Here is a 14,784-nt window from a genome sequence, read left to right as displayed (position 1 = left end):
GTCGTCAGAAGTTAAGGTAAGCAGGCCACAAATACGCTGCTATCAGTCGTGAATGGCGGAGTTTATGTCCCAGTGATTTATGACCGTAGACTTAAATGTCGGTTCAAGAAGAGTTCACAAGCTGGGGCTTCCTTCCAGGCAGTGACTGATACCCTTACACTTCGTGTTCAGGCAGCTCTCTCTCCTCTCTTCCCCCCACCCCCCACCTTCCCTCAACTTTGTCTTTATCTTTCAGGAAATCTTTCAGGGGGGCTGCCTGGTTTTTCGTCCGAGAGTCAGAGTTTGGGGCTCGGTTGGGAGCTACAGGGTAGAGATCTGGTGTGATTGGGAAGGGGGGAAGCACAAGGAAGGACAGGGTAGAAGAGAGCTGAAGTGGGGAGTGAGGGAAACCAAGCGGACTTGCCTCCCCGAGCAATTTTCATCTGCTGTTTCTGGGCTGTCTGGGTGGGGGGAGAGAAGTTGGTAAAGTGCAGAGTCGTGTATTGCACAGACCGAGACGGAGCCGATAAAACAGGCATTGGAAAGATTGGGGGCCCATTTGTGTTTGTAAGACCTGCCTTTTTGTCTTCGAAGGGGAGAGGAGAGCTCTTCCCATCCCAGGCACCGGCTGGGGTGGTGAATCCACCTCCTCTCCCCTGTCCCGTTAGGACGCTGCCGGGATCGTTGTCGCTCTTAATCCCGCTATTCCCACTTTCTCCTGGAATGACCGGGCGCTCCTCAGGTTACCCTCGCTTCTCTACAACTTTGTAGGAAGTGATTAACTTGGCGAACCCAAACTCGGGGTCTTTTTTTTTTTTTTTACTTGCTGGCAGACGGCCGAAGCTCCAATAATATTTTGCCTTCCAAGTAAAGTTGCCTATTGTCTGCAGGCCGGCAGCTACGGGAGCAGAGCACCCCGCACCCTCGCTCCGCGCTGCCCGTCCTGCCAGCGCCACAAAACTTCGCAGCGGCCGAAGGAAGGTGAAATATTTGGTGTCGCGGTCATGAAAGGCGGGTGCCTTTGTGAAATCACCGCTGGCTGATTGTTTCCTCCTTCTCCTCTGGTAGTGGTGTCTATAGTCTCTCTTTCAAAGGAATTGAGAAAAATCACACCAGGCCTCGATAGCACAGGCAAGGAGAGGCGAGGAGCTGGAAATTGTGTATGTGCTTCAGATCTCCATTGGCTTATTAGCTTAATAGCATCCAAAGCGCTTGATTAGTGCAATAACAGGGTAACCGCCCTGCTGTAGGTGTGTTACCTTCATTTTGTTACGATCTGACAAAGGGAATACTGTTTTCTAAGAACTTGTATAACTTGAAAGGCGTAGAATGAGCTCGTTTGGTGCTTGTGTTGTGTAAGGCTTTTCGCCCCTAAGCATTTGTCCTCGTTAGATGTTTTGGGGTGAAAATACCCAGCTGCTTAAGTACAGGGAAAGTGGTAAAAGGAAGGAGGCCCTTCTGATCTGAAAAGACGTGGTTATTTGCCAGCAAGGGGTTAGGAGGACGGTGAGAAACGCACTTCAGTTTCTGAGAACAATGTGAGTGCGTGTGGAAACACCTCCTAGATCGGAGGTTATGCACAGGTCTCCTCTCTCATTAATACGGGCGATTCTTTAATTGGTTATTTTCAGGCAGGTGACGAGTAGACTTTAATTTGGGCGGGGGGCGGGGGGGGTATCCCAGAAATAAAGGAGGATGGGTGACCAAAAAAAAAAAAAAAAAGAAGGGGGGGGAAGGGATTCGCCCGGGCAGGAGAAGCATTCTCTGAGTTTGTGTCCACCCTCTCCCCAGCCAAGTGACCCTCATACATCAAATTACATAGCAGTTTCCAAGACAGAACCTATTATCGCTAAGTTGGAAGGAAAGTTCAAGCCGTGGTCATGGAGATGAACGCTGGTTTTTCAGGTTTCTGGGTTTCTGGTGTGTTTTTTTCCCCCAATCCATCATGTTTTAACAGGTAGGATCTGGCTGATTCCACGAAAAGTTAGTGTCTTGAAAATAACTGCTGAAAAAAACAAACCAACGACCGCCCCTGCTGGCCTCTCTGGAGGGGCTTTGAGCGGCGCCGGGCGCAGTTGAGGCCGGACCCACTCGCGAGTGGGAGGCAGGCTCGGGGGCTCCGTGGAACGGCCCGAGCCGCGCTCCAGGACCGAGGGGGAGCCGCTGCGGGCGGCGGGCGGGGCTCGCCCGGCAGAAACCGCTGCTGCCAGGGTGCGTGACCTGGGCGGCTCGGGGCGGTGTGCGGGCACGGAGGGGAGAAGGTGCTGGCTTGGTTTATTTTCCTATCGAGCATTTCATAGACAAGCCAAAATCCATCACTTGGGGTCGGGGTGTTTAAATATCCCTGCCTAGGAAACCTTTCCACCCTGCTCCTGCCCCCTGCCACACGTAGACAGGAACCACCTCATATATTTCTTTGAAGTTGTATGAAGAGCCGTAACCAGGAGAGAAAGGCTAAAAATAAAACAATGCTGGTTAAAGGAGAGGGTTTGATCTTAGATTTGGACTGAAGTAATAGCCCAGCCCCTTTGCATTACCAATTCCTCGATCACCCTTATCTCAGAGACCGGTATTAAAACAGCCTCTTGGTGATAAAAGATCAACCCGCTTGCTCTGTTCCTTAACAAGAAAGAAATAATAATAAAAAAACAAACCTAGAAAGCCTCTATCCCGGTGCAGCAAAGCACGTATTTGTAGCTGCCAGTAAATCCAGGCAGCTTTTCTATCGAAATGCTCCACGCCTGAGGCCAAGTCATGCTGCTAAATATTGCTGACCACTTTTTCTTTTATGGCTTTCATGTCACTTAGCTATTGAAAGTAAGATGGATTTGTACCATTTCTTCACCCTGCTCTGCTCTCCCCACACCCCAGGTCTGCCCGGAGAGGCCATTGGAGGAAGAGCGCCACGTGACAGAGGGGTGCCAATGTTATTCTCCAAGGGTGTCAAGACCCTGTCAGTTTGCGAAATAAATATTGGGAAACAACGAAATGCAAAAAGCGACCTACTACGACAGCTCTGCAATCTATGGTGCCTACCCCTACCAAGGAGCAAATGGTTTCACTTATAATGCGAGTCAGCAGCAATATCCTCCATCTTCATCACTTGTGGAAACTGAGTACCACCGCCCCGCGTGCTCCCTCCAGTCCCCCGGCAGCTCTGTGTCCCACCACAAGGCCAATGACATCAGTGAGAGTTGCATGAGGACCCTCCCCAGCCAGACTCTCCAGCCCCCCAGCCTCGCTGACCCACAGGCTCCACCGCAGCCGCCTCCAGCCCAGCAGTCACAGCCTCCACCTCCGACCTCCACCTCACCATCTCAAAATGCCAGCAGCAACCCTGCCCCAGCCAACCCCACCAAGAGCCCAGCTCTTAACTCACCCACCGTGTCCAAACAGATATTCCCATGGATGAAAGAGTCTCGGCAAAACACAAAGCAGAAAAACAGCAGTTCCAGTTCAGGTATGAAACGTGCTCCCCCTCTCCCTGGGTACTCTTGGGCTGACTGTGCATCCGGTGGGGAGGAGGGCTATCTTACCCACCTTCACTTCAGGGAGGGGAGGGTGGGGGCTTTTTTACCCTCTGAGTTGACCCCATGAAACTTTTGGAAAGGGCTTGCCATCACTCAGCTTATTCACTGAGGGGAGCTCGGTGAATAAACACCCCATACAAAACTTTCCCAGCCTTGCAGAAGGGATCTGAATTGACTTTGCTTCCTAGTGGCAGAACCACTTGTGCCCTCCAGCATCTATCACATTTCTTAGGTAATCCCCCCTTCAGTAAATCATGTCAGTGTGGAGCAGCCCAGGCCTTAAGCCAGAGGCTTGTCCCAAGTACTTTGTTGGCATGGTGCTGTTAGATTAATAAGACAGTGACCTATCTCTGCTGAAGTGTAACGGGAATAAAATAGCTCATAATCATGTGCAGGCAGGATCAATGCCCTGCATGCAGTCAGAACCTCTTCCTATTTTAATAAGCTGATTGGCAAAGTTACAAGCCTGGTAAACAAAAATCATTCAGGAGTGCTATAAACTTCAGCCCATAAAACATTATTTGAGGGATGGAAGTGTATATCAATGCTTTTATTACTCAAGGAAACCCAAACTGATAACACCAGTGCTACCTCCAAAGACCAGAAGTCAGGTTATTCTGATTTCTTCCTCTTTTCTGCTTAAATGTGCCTTGGAAATAGAGCTTAAAACTTTAGCAAATGTTTTGCTGGCCTGCTTTTTAAAGCTGTGGTAAGACTGCTGTTTTCAACCTTCCATATCATGTATTTATTTAATTAAAAAGCAGTGAGATTTAGATATATCTCCATGCCTATACGCAAGCCTAGCTCCTGTATGTTCTTCTTTATACATATTATGCTTCCCAATCACTACCATATGTACATGTGATATACCAGACATGATAAAAAAATCCACTAGACCGATAATTCTATATTTATATGTTAAAATTTTTGTATTGTAGATATCTAGCTTTCAGGCATTTGTAGCTGATGTATATATATAAAATATACATATATATATATATATATATATATATATATATATATATATATGGAGAACAGCTATTTCTTGAAGACTCTGATCCCACTAAGTCAGCAGAGCCACAGGTTCAGTTTCAGCACTTGTAAACCTCGCTGTGTTTCCCTGAACCTTCCTTGCTCCTCTTTACCAAGCTGGAGATAGGTTGGATGCTGTCATTCTTAGGGGAAGCGAGTGTAGTCATACAGTGACACTAATGAGGTCAAGGAACTCTTTCGAGGCTTGGAGCTTGGCACAACTGAGCTCATGCCTTGGGGGAGTACTCATTGCACGCATGGGCATCCATCTTGCCTTTGGGAGCTGAAGTCTCCAGGTGCTGGTGCTGTTGGCCATTTTCTCATGTTGCCGTGTGTAGGTTTGCCATGCTGATTGTGTTCTTTGTGTGATTTACATAGGTGAGAGTTGTGCTGGTGATAAAAGCCCTCCAGGGCAAGCCTCCTCTAAGCGAGCCCGTACAGCTTACACAAGTGCCCAGCTGGTAGAACTGGAAAAGGAGTTCCACTTCAATAGGTACCTTTGCAGGCCACGAAGGGTAGAAATGGCTAATTTGCTCAATCTCACAGAAAGACAGATCAAAATCTGGTTTCAAAACCGCAGAATGAAATACAAAAAGGATCAAAAGGGAAAGGGTATGATGACCTCTTCAGGAGGACAGTCCCCAAGCAGAAGCCCCGTCCCTCCAGCTGCTGGGGGATATCTAAACTCTATGCATTCTTTAGTAAACAGTGTCCCCTACGAACCCCAGTCGCCTCCACCATTTAACAAGCCTCATCAAAACACCTATGGCATCCCTGCATCGTATACTGCTCCTCTTAATAATTGCCCACCTCCTCAAAAGAGATACACGGGGACAGCAGCTGTGACACCTGAATACGATACTCATCCTCTTCAAGGCAACGGTTATGGGAATCCACATATACAGGGAAGCCCCGTCTATGTAGGGGGCAACTACGTGGAGACCATGACCAATTCTGGGCCTTCCATCTTTGGTCTAACTCATCTCCCTCATCCTCCCTCTGCCAACATGGACTACAGTGGGCCCGGGCCAATGGCCAACAATCACCACCATGGACCTTGTGATCCGCATCCAACATACACAGACCTTACTGCTCACCATCCTTCTCAGGGAAGAATTCAGGAAGCGCCCAAACTCACTCATCTGTAAGAGACAGGAGTCACTAAGAGGAACAGCAAGCCCCCCAAGTTTTGGAAAGTACTCATCCCTTCCCTTCTCTCTCCTCCCCCCAACATGTGCCCTCCCCTTCCCTTCTCGTTTCTTTTGTTCATTTTGGTTTGTTTTGTTTCCTTTCGTAAAAGCGTTTTCTAGTTTATGTGACGTAGCAATATTTGTTGCTTGAATTGCTCTATAGTTTCACTAGTGGATATTTATCTTCTTGAACTGTAGCCTTGTGTCTCACTTTGGGAGTATGCAGAGGCTTTATACTTTACCTTCTACACTTTTATCAAAACAGGGTATATGAACAAATTTTCTATAAAAGGAATTCTTAAATGTGAATTTGTTCGTACATGATTGATCCCACGGGGAAGCAATTTTTTTTATTGCACTTCTTTTAAATAGCAAGAAAGACATCAAAAGCGCTTGGACAGGGACTTCCTGGACAATTATTGATACGTGTAAGTCTTTCAATGTGTGTATGCTGGTGAACATTCAGATTTATTTATATTTTTTTTTTGCAAACATTGAATAATCTAAGTGTTTAAAATTTTATTTATCCCCATTTGTTCATATTTATATATATATAAAAAAATCTGTACCCTGAATATTCAGGAGGCCATATATTAGATGGCATATCGGCACGTGTTAGAAATATCATTTGAAAGGAAACTATTAACTCCTTTTATTAAAAATAGTGATAATAATGATGATGACGATGCAATAAAATCTGGGAAAAAAGATCGCGGTTTGAATACTTTATGCTTGTAACATCCAGCTAGGCAAAAAGTGTGTGAAGCTGAAAAGGCTAGATTTGTTTTGAAAGTTATACATTCCTTGCTGCTCACATTCTGGAAAAAAAAAATAAAGTTTTTATTCTGAATAATAAAGAGTTAAGGACATGTTCTTCGCAGCGCAGGGGAATGGAAAGCCCTTCATGACGTGGGGAGCTAGGAAACTCGTCTGTAAACTTACACGAGGGTCTGCTCACCCGAAGGGCCCGGCGATGCCTTTTCAGCATTTCATAGGCAGGGAGAGAGATTTTTCTTTTCCCTTCTCTCTTTTTTTCCCTTTTTTCTTTTTCCCCTTCCTTTCTTCCAGCAGGGTTTCAGGGCCCGCGACCGCCGCCTCCTCCCGCACCCGCTGCGCGCGGTGCCCGGCGGGCGCGGATCGCCCCCTCCCCGCGGGGTCCGGAGGGGGATCGGCCGCGGAGCAGCGCCGGGAGCACAGCCGGGGGTGTGGATGTGGGTGTACGAGCGTGCGTGGGAAGCGCGGGCAGCGGCGCTCAGGATAAAGCCATAAAGCCCCGCGTGGGTGCGGGCGCGGAGGGGCCTCCCTGTCGCGGGGCTGAGCCGGGCGGTGAAGGCTGCGGAGCCCCGCCAGCCCGGGGGAGCAGCGTGGGGAGCGGGTCCGGCCGCACCGCGAGTGCGCTGGGGGTGGGTGCGCGCACTGCTGCTCCTTCCGCTCGCTAACCCCGCCGTTTTCCCCTTTTCCTTTAAGAAGCGGATTTTACCTTTTCCTTTCCCTATTTTTCCCCCGAATTATTATTTTTAAAAAATATTTTATTGGGGCTGATTTCATTTTTGTTGAGCCGCCTTTCCTCTCATGGCAGCCTGAAGGTGTGGGGGAGGGGAGCGTTGTCTTCCGTTTCTTCCCGCGGGGGGGTGTGGATGAGTGTGCGGGTGTGTGTTTGTGTCGGGGGGCGAGGCGGGGGGACACGGTACCGTAGAAGAGCGACGGTCCCGGCCCCAAACCGGCACCCGTAGGGGTCCCGGTCCGAATCGGATCGAGGTGGAATGGAGAAACCCGCAAGCTTGTGCTTAAATCCGATTTTTCTTCCTTTCAGGCAAAATGTCCGTAATTTTTAGATTGAAACTTGAAAGATAAATCAAAACGGACCTTAATAGACTAGCTAAAATATACCCCTGCACGTTTATAAAGACATATTCCTGTGCTGTGTAGATAATAACGCACGCTGTTCACCATCTGTATCTTCTAGAGCGCAGAAAAAAAATGTCGCCATTTTGGTCTCATGCTGAAATATTATTAATCTTTGGGCTTTACCTTGTTCCCAGAACCATCCTTGCCTGATGCTGAAACATTGTCATGCATCCGTGAATCTATATGGAGCTTTTCTGCATAAATAGATAAAGCATGCCCAGTCAAAGAAAAGGATAGCAAATAGATTTATACCGTGCTGTTTATTGTATATATAGACATGTAACCGTGGAAGGAAAGGCTATGTAGGCTAATATTTTTCACTGAAATCTGATTATTACACAATACAGACCAGCGACTGATTATTATTTTTGTAGGCGAAGGAAGCATTTTTGCAACATTGCGGGACAAAGCTCGTTTCAAAGGAGCGCCAGTATAGAATTCCGGTCTCCCCCCGCCCCAGCTCTCGGATCAGTTAGGTTAGATACAACAAAAGGTAACGGTACAGTCACGATACTTACTGCGTGGTTCCTTTAGCACCACGAATTGCACTTAGGAAAACGTTCAAATAGAAGGAAGTTGGCGTTTCACTCCCCTCCCACCCCGAAGAAAGAAAAATACAGGCGATTTTTCCCCCTTCTTTTCATAAACCGTATTCAATCCTCTCTTCAGAGCCTGTAGGTTGCAAATAAGAATTTGTAATTTTGCATTTAAGATTCGTCCGATTAAAAGATGCCCCTGGAGGCAGAAGTAATTGATTGTCCCAAGAATTTCGCGTCCTCTCTGCAAAGGTTTTGTTCCAGGTGGTTTTTGTATTAGGCTGACCACAAGAAACAAATGTGCAGAATAGAGACACCCACACAGGTTTTACTCACAAAGCCTGGTTAAAGTCCAAACCTCTCTCTTTATTATTTGTCATCCTGCTCTTAATCCCAATATTTTCCAGAGGGGAAAAAAATTAAAAAGAAATCAGAGAAAAGAAAAGAAAACGTAGCCATCAAGAAGCAAAATAAAACCGGACTTTTCCCACAAGCAGCCCAGTCCTCTGCCAGCATATTTTAAAAGCAGCTTTTTTCCTTGTTTACTTGCGTTTCTTGCTCTGCCTCTTTTCACGGCCACATTTGATCTTGGAAAGAGCAAGAAGCTTTAAATGTGTTCTTAAGGGCCAGTAGCTGTCAAACCTTTTGGCGGCCAAGATTGATCGCGGGCAGACACCACCAGAGCTTTGTTTGGACTAAAAGCAAGAAAATTAAACCCCTTGCATTTTCCAACAGCATCGATATTTGTAAGGCATCCCTTTTGAGGGATTAAATGACAAGTCTCGTTCTATATTTTATTTAAACAAGCAACCACCAAAAAGCCCATTTAAAGCCTCTCGGCCCCTCCCCTCCCCCTCTCTCCAATGCCTTCGCAGATATGCTATATCTTGTGGGTGCATTAACTTAAAACCGATTTTTAAAATGCACTTCGTGCAGACTGGACGCAGACTGATCCACTGAGTGCTTTGGGTCTTGTTTTCTGTTTCCCCTCCCTCCACCCCCCCGTATTTTTTTTTTTTTTTTTTTTTTTTTTTGTAATATAATTACGAAGACGGTTGCCGACCCCTGTTTGGCAACTCCGAAAATAAAGCGAGACGGCACCTCATCGCGTTGGCGATGGTTCCTGGCTCCTGGAGGACGCGGAGAGCGGCTCGGAAGCGCCTTGCCCCGGCCCCCGGCGCACCCCACCCCGCCGTGCACCCCGGGTTCCGCGGGCAAGCAAGCCCCGTCCGGGCTGTCTAGGGCGGCTGTGACCATAGGATTCATCGGGTTGGTGATTGTGGCCATCATTGTCATCATTCTCCCTGTCGCCTCAGTATGGCTGGAAAATTATGCCAAAAGCATCCAAATTCGGGACTTGCCTCGACCTGGCAGGGGTGACTGGAGGCGGCGGCGGCAGGAGCCAAGCATCGGAGGCGAGTGCCGTCTCTCAAGTCAGAACCCCGCAGCATTTTCGCTCTGTCTGGCCCCTTGAAAACAAACCCGCTACCAGCCCATATATTTCCTGGTAATCGAAAATACTCACCAGACCCAGCCTACTACGGTTATTAAGCAAATTATGCCAGCAGACGGGAGTATCGTTTGCAAGCTAAGGCACGGGATATATACTTTTTTTTAAAGAGGCAACAGCCAGACGCGCTTGCAGCCTCGCGATTTGGCTCGCCCAGAGAGGTTCTCCTAGGGTTATGTGTTACGGTCCAATCCCGGGAAGCCAACTGGAGAGGGAAGTCATGAAGCGCCAGGGCTGCTGCCTATGTGACTCTTCCCCTCGAAGCAAGGTTGCTGAGGAAGATCCTGATAAACAATGGCTCAGCACCGGCGACCGATTGCTCTCCATACTGTATACCCGATAGCCGCCAAAAAAAAAAAAAAAAAAAAGAGGAAAAAAGGAAAAAAAAGAAAGAAAAATCAAACAAGAACACAAAGCCAAATAAACAAACAGAAAATACAAAGGAGCCCACTGAGGCTGCGTCGGGAAGGAGAAACTAGTTTTGGAGGAAGTGCTATTCCTAGGAAAAATTCAAGACCCTCTGCTTCAGACTCCTGCCTGGGTGCAACTTCTTATGCGGGGGCCTGACGGTGTCAAAACTTTGAAGATTAATGGATTACTTTGTTAATGACTCAAGGCGTCAGATTGAGGTGCTTAAATGATTTGTGAGGTGCAAAGCGTTTTCCTGACAGTCCCAAACAATGAGAGAAGAGTGTGCGGGTGGATGCGAGGAAGGCAGCAGGCTGCAGGACAAGCAGCCACACACACACACACACACACACACACACACACACACACACACACACACACACTCGCAGCCTCTCTCACAAACATATCCACGCACACGCACCCTCCTCCCCACCCCCGATCATTTCAGATTAGGACGCCAAGGGGATAGATACTCGAGATATCATTTCCCCCTTTAAAAAAAGTGTAAATAAAGCCTTTCTGGCCCCCAATGAGGCGTTCCTTCCCGACTTTTTTGGATCAATCAAACAGACAGTGGCTTCTTTTGATTAAAGCCCAAATTGTCATTGGGCAGAGGCAATCATGTGACAGCCAATTCGGTCCAATTTCAACCTTGTCTCCATGAATTCAATAGTTTAATAGTAGCACGGTCCCCATACGGCTGTAATCAGTGAATTAGAAAAAAAACACCCCACCAGCGATCTTCTATGCTATATTTTTTTCTCCTCTCTCTCCTTTTTCCTGGGCCTTCCCCTCCCCCCGAGGCCCCTGAATCCGAGGGAACTTTTTCTCCGCGGGGGCTGCCAGTTGAAGGCCATGAATTTCGCATTTGAGCGAGAGATCGGTTTTATCAATAGCCAGCCATCGCTTGCTGAGTGCCTGACATCTTTTCCCCCTGTCGGTGATACATTTCAAAGTTCATCAATCAAGAACTCGACGCTTTCACACTCGACACTGATTCCTCCTCCTTTCGAGCAGACCATCCCCAGCCTGAACCCCGGCAGCCACCCTCGCCACAGCGGCGGCGGTCGCCCCAAGGCGAGCCCCCGCGGCCGCAGCTGCAGCCCGGGCCCCGCCGGCGCCCCGCCGCCCCCGGAGTACCCCTGGATGAAAGAGAAAAAGGCGTCCAAGCGATCCGCGCTGCCGCCCGCTTCGGCCTCCGCCTCAGCTGCTGGACCTGCCTGCCTCAGCCACAAAGGTCAGTCCAAAGACGAGCCGCCAGCTCCGCCGGGCCGCTATTTTGGCTCCCTGCATCCCCCCGGCTTCGCGGGGGGACGAGGCGGAGGGCGGGCGGGCGGGAAGGACGGAGCTGGCGGGGCTCGGTGGAAACCCAAACTTTCCCCAAACTTGCCTAATGCGGGATGATTTATTTGAGTTGGAGCTGACCTCTCTTGTCTCGCCGTCCTAGAGTTAGGATATTTGACAGTAATGAAGAGTGATAGATTGCTCCCGCTCAGCTAAGCAGCTGATGCATTAATTATAAATTGCGGTATGGCTAATATAAAGTTTGCTCTGGTGTGGGGAGGTTGGGGAGCTGGAGGCAGCGATTTGGCGGAGGTGGCCGAGGGGCACGCAGCACCGGGCGCTCAGCAGTGCAACACAATGGGTTTACTGCATCCAAAGGCGGCCATTTTGTTGCAGTTGCTATTTTATGCTATATGGACATATAGATATAGACACATACATGCAGAGAGAGCACTCCCCCCCACCCCCCCGGGATGCGATGAGCTGGGGTGCTGAAATTCAATCCGTGCATTTATCTGTTTTGTATGTGTGTCCGTGTGCCTCTGCTTTCGCTGTTCGGGCGGGGATGCTTTGGGGTGCGTGTGGCGGTGGTGTTTTTCTTTTTTTTTTTCTTTCTTTTTTAACAGACCCCCTTGAAATCCCCGATAGCGGTAGCGGTGGATCTAGGCGCCTGAGGACGGCTTACACCAACACCCAGCTTTTGGAGCTAGAGAAAGAATTTCATTTCAACAAGTATCTCTGTAGACCAAGGAGGGTTGAGATTGCAGCCTTGCTGGATCTGACTGAGAGACAAGTCAAAGTCTGGTTCCAGAACAGGAGGATGAAGCACAAGAGACAGACCCAGTGCAAGGAGAATCAAAACAGCGAGGGGAAATTTAAGAACCTAGAGGACCCCGAAAAAGCAGTGGACGAGGAAGAAGAGGAGGAGGAGGAGAAATCCCTCTTCGAGCAAGCCCTCAGCAACGTCTCCGGCGCTCTCCTGGAGCGGGAAGGCTACGCTTTCCAGCAGAATGCCCTCTCCCAGCAGCAGGCGCAGAATGCGCACAATGGCGAATCCCAAACTTTCCCCGTTTCGCCTTTAACGAGCAATGAGAAAAATCTGAAACATTTTCAACATCAGTCACCCACTGTTCAAAACTGCCTCTCAACAATGGCCCAGAACTGTGCAGCTGGCCTGAACAATGACAGTCCTGAGGCCCTAGATGTCCCTTCTTTACAGGACTTTAACGTTTTCTCCACAGATTCCTGCCTACAGCTTTCAGATGCAGTTTCCCCCAGTTTGCCAGGATCTCTGGACAGTCCCGTAGATATCTCTGCTGACAGTTTTGACTTTTTTACAGACACACTCACCACAATTGACTTGCAGCATCTAAATTACTAAGAAATTAAAGAAGTCCTCTCCAAGGGTCCTGCTTTCTCCTCCTTATTCTTCTTATTTTTTTCCCCCAGTGAATTAATTTTATGCTTCCCCTCCCATTCCCTCTTCACTATTTTCTGTTTGTTACTTCCCTCTGATATGCCATTTTGCCGTTTCTTATGAAGTTTTAGTTGTGTTCAATTTTAACCTAGCCACATTCTAGGTCCTTCTATGAAAGCAATATATGAGGTCTGTAAGAAAGTGATCATATAGGAATGTATCTTCACTTTCTTTTTATTTTTGTATTACATTAGGATGCGTTGTCATAAGTATTTTTGGTAGAATAAATTCTTGTTTGCTACAAGGAGCTTTCTCTTTTTTCTTTCCCTTTCTCCTCTCTTTCTCTCTGCTTTCAAGATGAATAACATGACGGGTATCTCTCCCCATCCCTTCCACTATTAATTTACTAATAATCAAAATCCAACCTTCTGACAATGAGGTCTTCCCTTTTGGCAATTTAGGACACTCGTTAGAGAGGAAAAATCTTTCATTTTCTTTATTATAAGGATTCTCATAAGGGAAGGAAAAAAAACCAAAAAAATTAAAACCGTTCACAGATTTGATGGAGATTTGTTCCTTTTAATGTATAAATGTGGCATCTTATCTCTGTGAGGATACAAAGCTTGGAAATCCTGAGCTGTAACAAAAGCATGAACGAGGACTTTCTCTGTTACAGGCAGAACGTAACAGAGAGTCAGTAGGATAAGCATCTCCTGCAGAAACCAGCCTGTTACATGAACGAAAGGTGCTTTAAAAAAATTAAAATAATCCAGTTTTTCTAGAAAGTAGTGCTTAGCAGCCAGCAAGATATTTCAGAAAACGTATCCTAAAAAATATCAGAGCTCACAAAGAATGTGGTTGGTTACTTCTCACGTGCTGAGTAATCCAAGAAATCAGCCCTAGAAGGAGAGGAAATAGAGAAGTTAGTGCCTGTGAAATCAAAAGGGTGGCAGAAACGCAGGGGGAAGAAAAAAATGTTTAGGGAGGAACCGGCCTCTCCACTCCATCCTTCTCGGGGGCGGTGCGGGGGCAGACCCGAAGATATTTTTCTGTGTAAGCCTCCTTGAGAGGTGAAAGACTGATAACGAAAAGGGGAAAATCTGACTTTAAAGTTACAATTTCCTCGGGCTCCCCGCTCTTCTGCTGGAGGCGGCATAGACGGGCTTTCAGAAATCTCCACCAAATTGCCTGCCAGCCGGCGTGGCCGAACCCCAAAGCTGAGGGTGAGCCCCGTCCTTCGGGCTAAAATGGAGCAACAGATGCGAGCGGGGCCGCGGGATCCCGGGCGGGGACGGTCCCGGCTCTTTGCGTGCGTGAGTGCGAGTGGTTGCATTACTCAAGCGAGTGGGGCTTGGGCGGGGGGCTGTGAACGGGGCTCTGCTGTCCGTCCATGCGAGCGGTGCTGTCTCCCAGCCCTGTAACACGCTGCGGAGCTGGGATGCGTGGGTTATAGCTGGAAGGGCTGAACGCAATTCTTCCGAAAGTCATAAATCAAACTCTTTCTATGAATGAGAATGTCATCAAAGAGATCAATTGCAGGAACACATTCACAAATAAAAATCCTCTTACGTATTTGCCGAGGCTGGGGAACCCCGTCTAAAACCATTAAGTGAGAAGGCGTTTAGTCATAATTCACTTTTATTGCTCCTTTAAAACAACAGCTTGGCTGAGCTGCGGGCGCGGTGAAACCTCGGCCTCGGTTCTCCTCCTTCCCTCTGCTCCAGCCGTGTCCCTGCGGAAAGCGAGCAGCCTCCCCGGCATTTTCACTCCTCTGCCACTGGGTTAAATTGGACCGCAACGTTCATGTAAGGGTTGGGGTTTCTTTTGTGCCCAGATTTCCGGATGCTGACTACGCTTAAGGAAAACCAAAGCAAAACGAACTCAAAAAACCCCCAAACAATAAAACAAAACCCCAAAAACCTCCCAAACAAAACCCAGAAACATCAAACATAAAGAAAATAAAAAGAAAAAGAAAAAGGAAACCTGCCAC

At 48.0% G+C, this 14,784-nt stretch overlaps 2 protein-coding genes across 9 annotated transcripts in view; both read left to right on the top strand.

Annotated features, from left to right (window-relative positions):
* HOXA3 (homeobox A3) overlaps positions 1-6,997 on the top strand; it is a 45,570-nt gene extending 38,573 nt beyond the window's left edge. For 7 of the 8 annotated variants that reach the window (XM_030968847.1, XM_030968822.1, XM_030968840.1 and 4 more), the window contains 2 exons: positions 2,851-3,439; positions 4,920-6,997. In XM_030968847.1, the coding sequence (XP_030824707.1) occupies positions 2,968-3,439; positions 4,920-5,689 (1,242 nt within the window). In that variant the 5' untranslated portion in view covers positions 2,851-2,967 and the 3' untranslated portion in view covers positions 5,690-6,997. Of the gene's footprint in view, positions 1-2,060; positions 2,191-2,850; positions 3,440-4,919 lie in introns of those variants that run through there. The other variant, XM_030968882.1, reaches the window with a different exon arrangement.
* A 2,230-nt stretch (positions 6,998-9,227) lies between these two features.
* On the top strand, positions 9,228-13,626 carry HOXA2 (homeobox A2). The gene is made up of 2 exons (XM_030971709.1): positions 9,228-11,330; positions 12,004-13,626. The coding sequence occupies exons 1-2, from the start codon at positions 10,949-10,951 to the stop codon at positions 12,756-12,758; spliced, it is 1,137 nt and encodes a 378-aa protein (XP_030827569.1). The 5' UTR covers positions 9,228-10,948; the 3' UTR covers positions 12,759-13,626.
* Positions 13,627-14,784: the final 1,158 nt, after the last annotated feature.

This window comes from Camarhynchus parvulus, chromosome 2 (genome assembly GCF_901933205.1).
Source record: "Camarhynchus parvulus chromosome 2, STF_HiC, whole genome shotgun sequence".
In the NCBI taxonomy this organism is placed as follows: Eukaryota; Metazoa; Chordata; class Aves; order Passeriformes; family Thraupidae; genus Camarhynchus; species Camarhynchus parvulus.
Note: the sequence above shows the minus strand (reverse complement) of the source record. Positions and strands in the feature narration are given on the sequence as shown.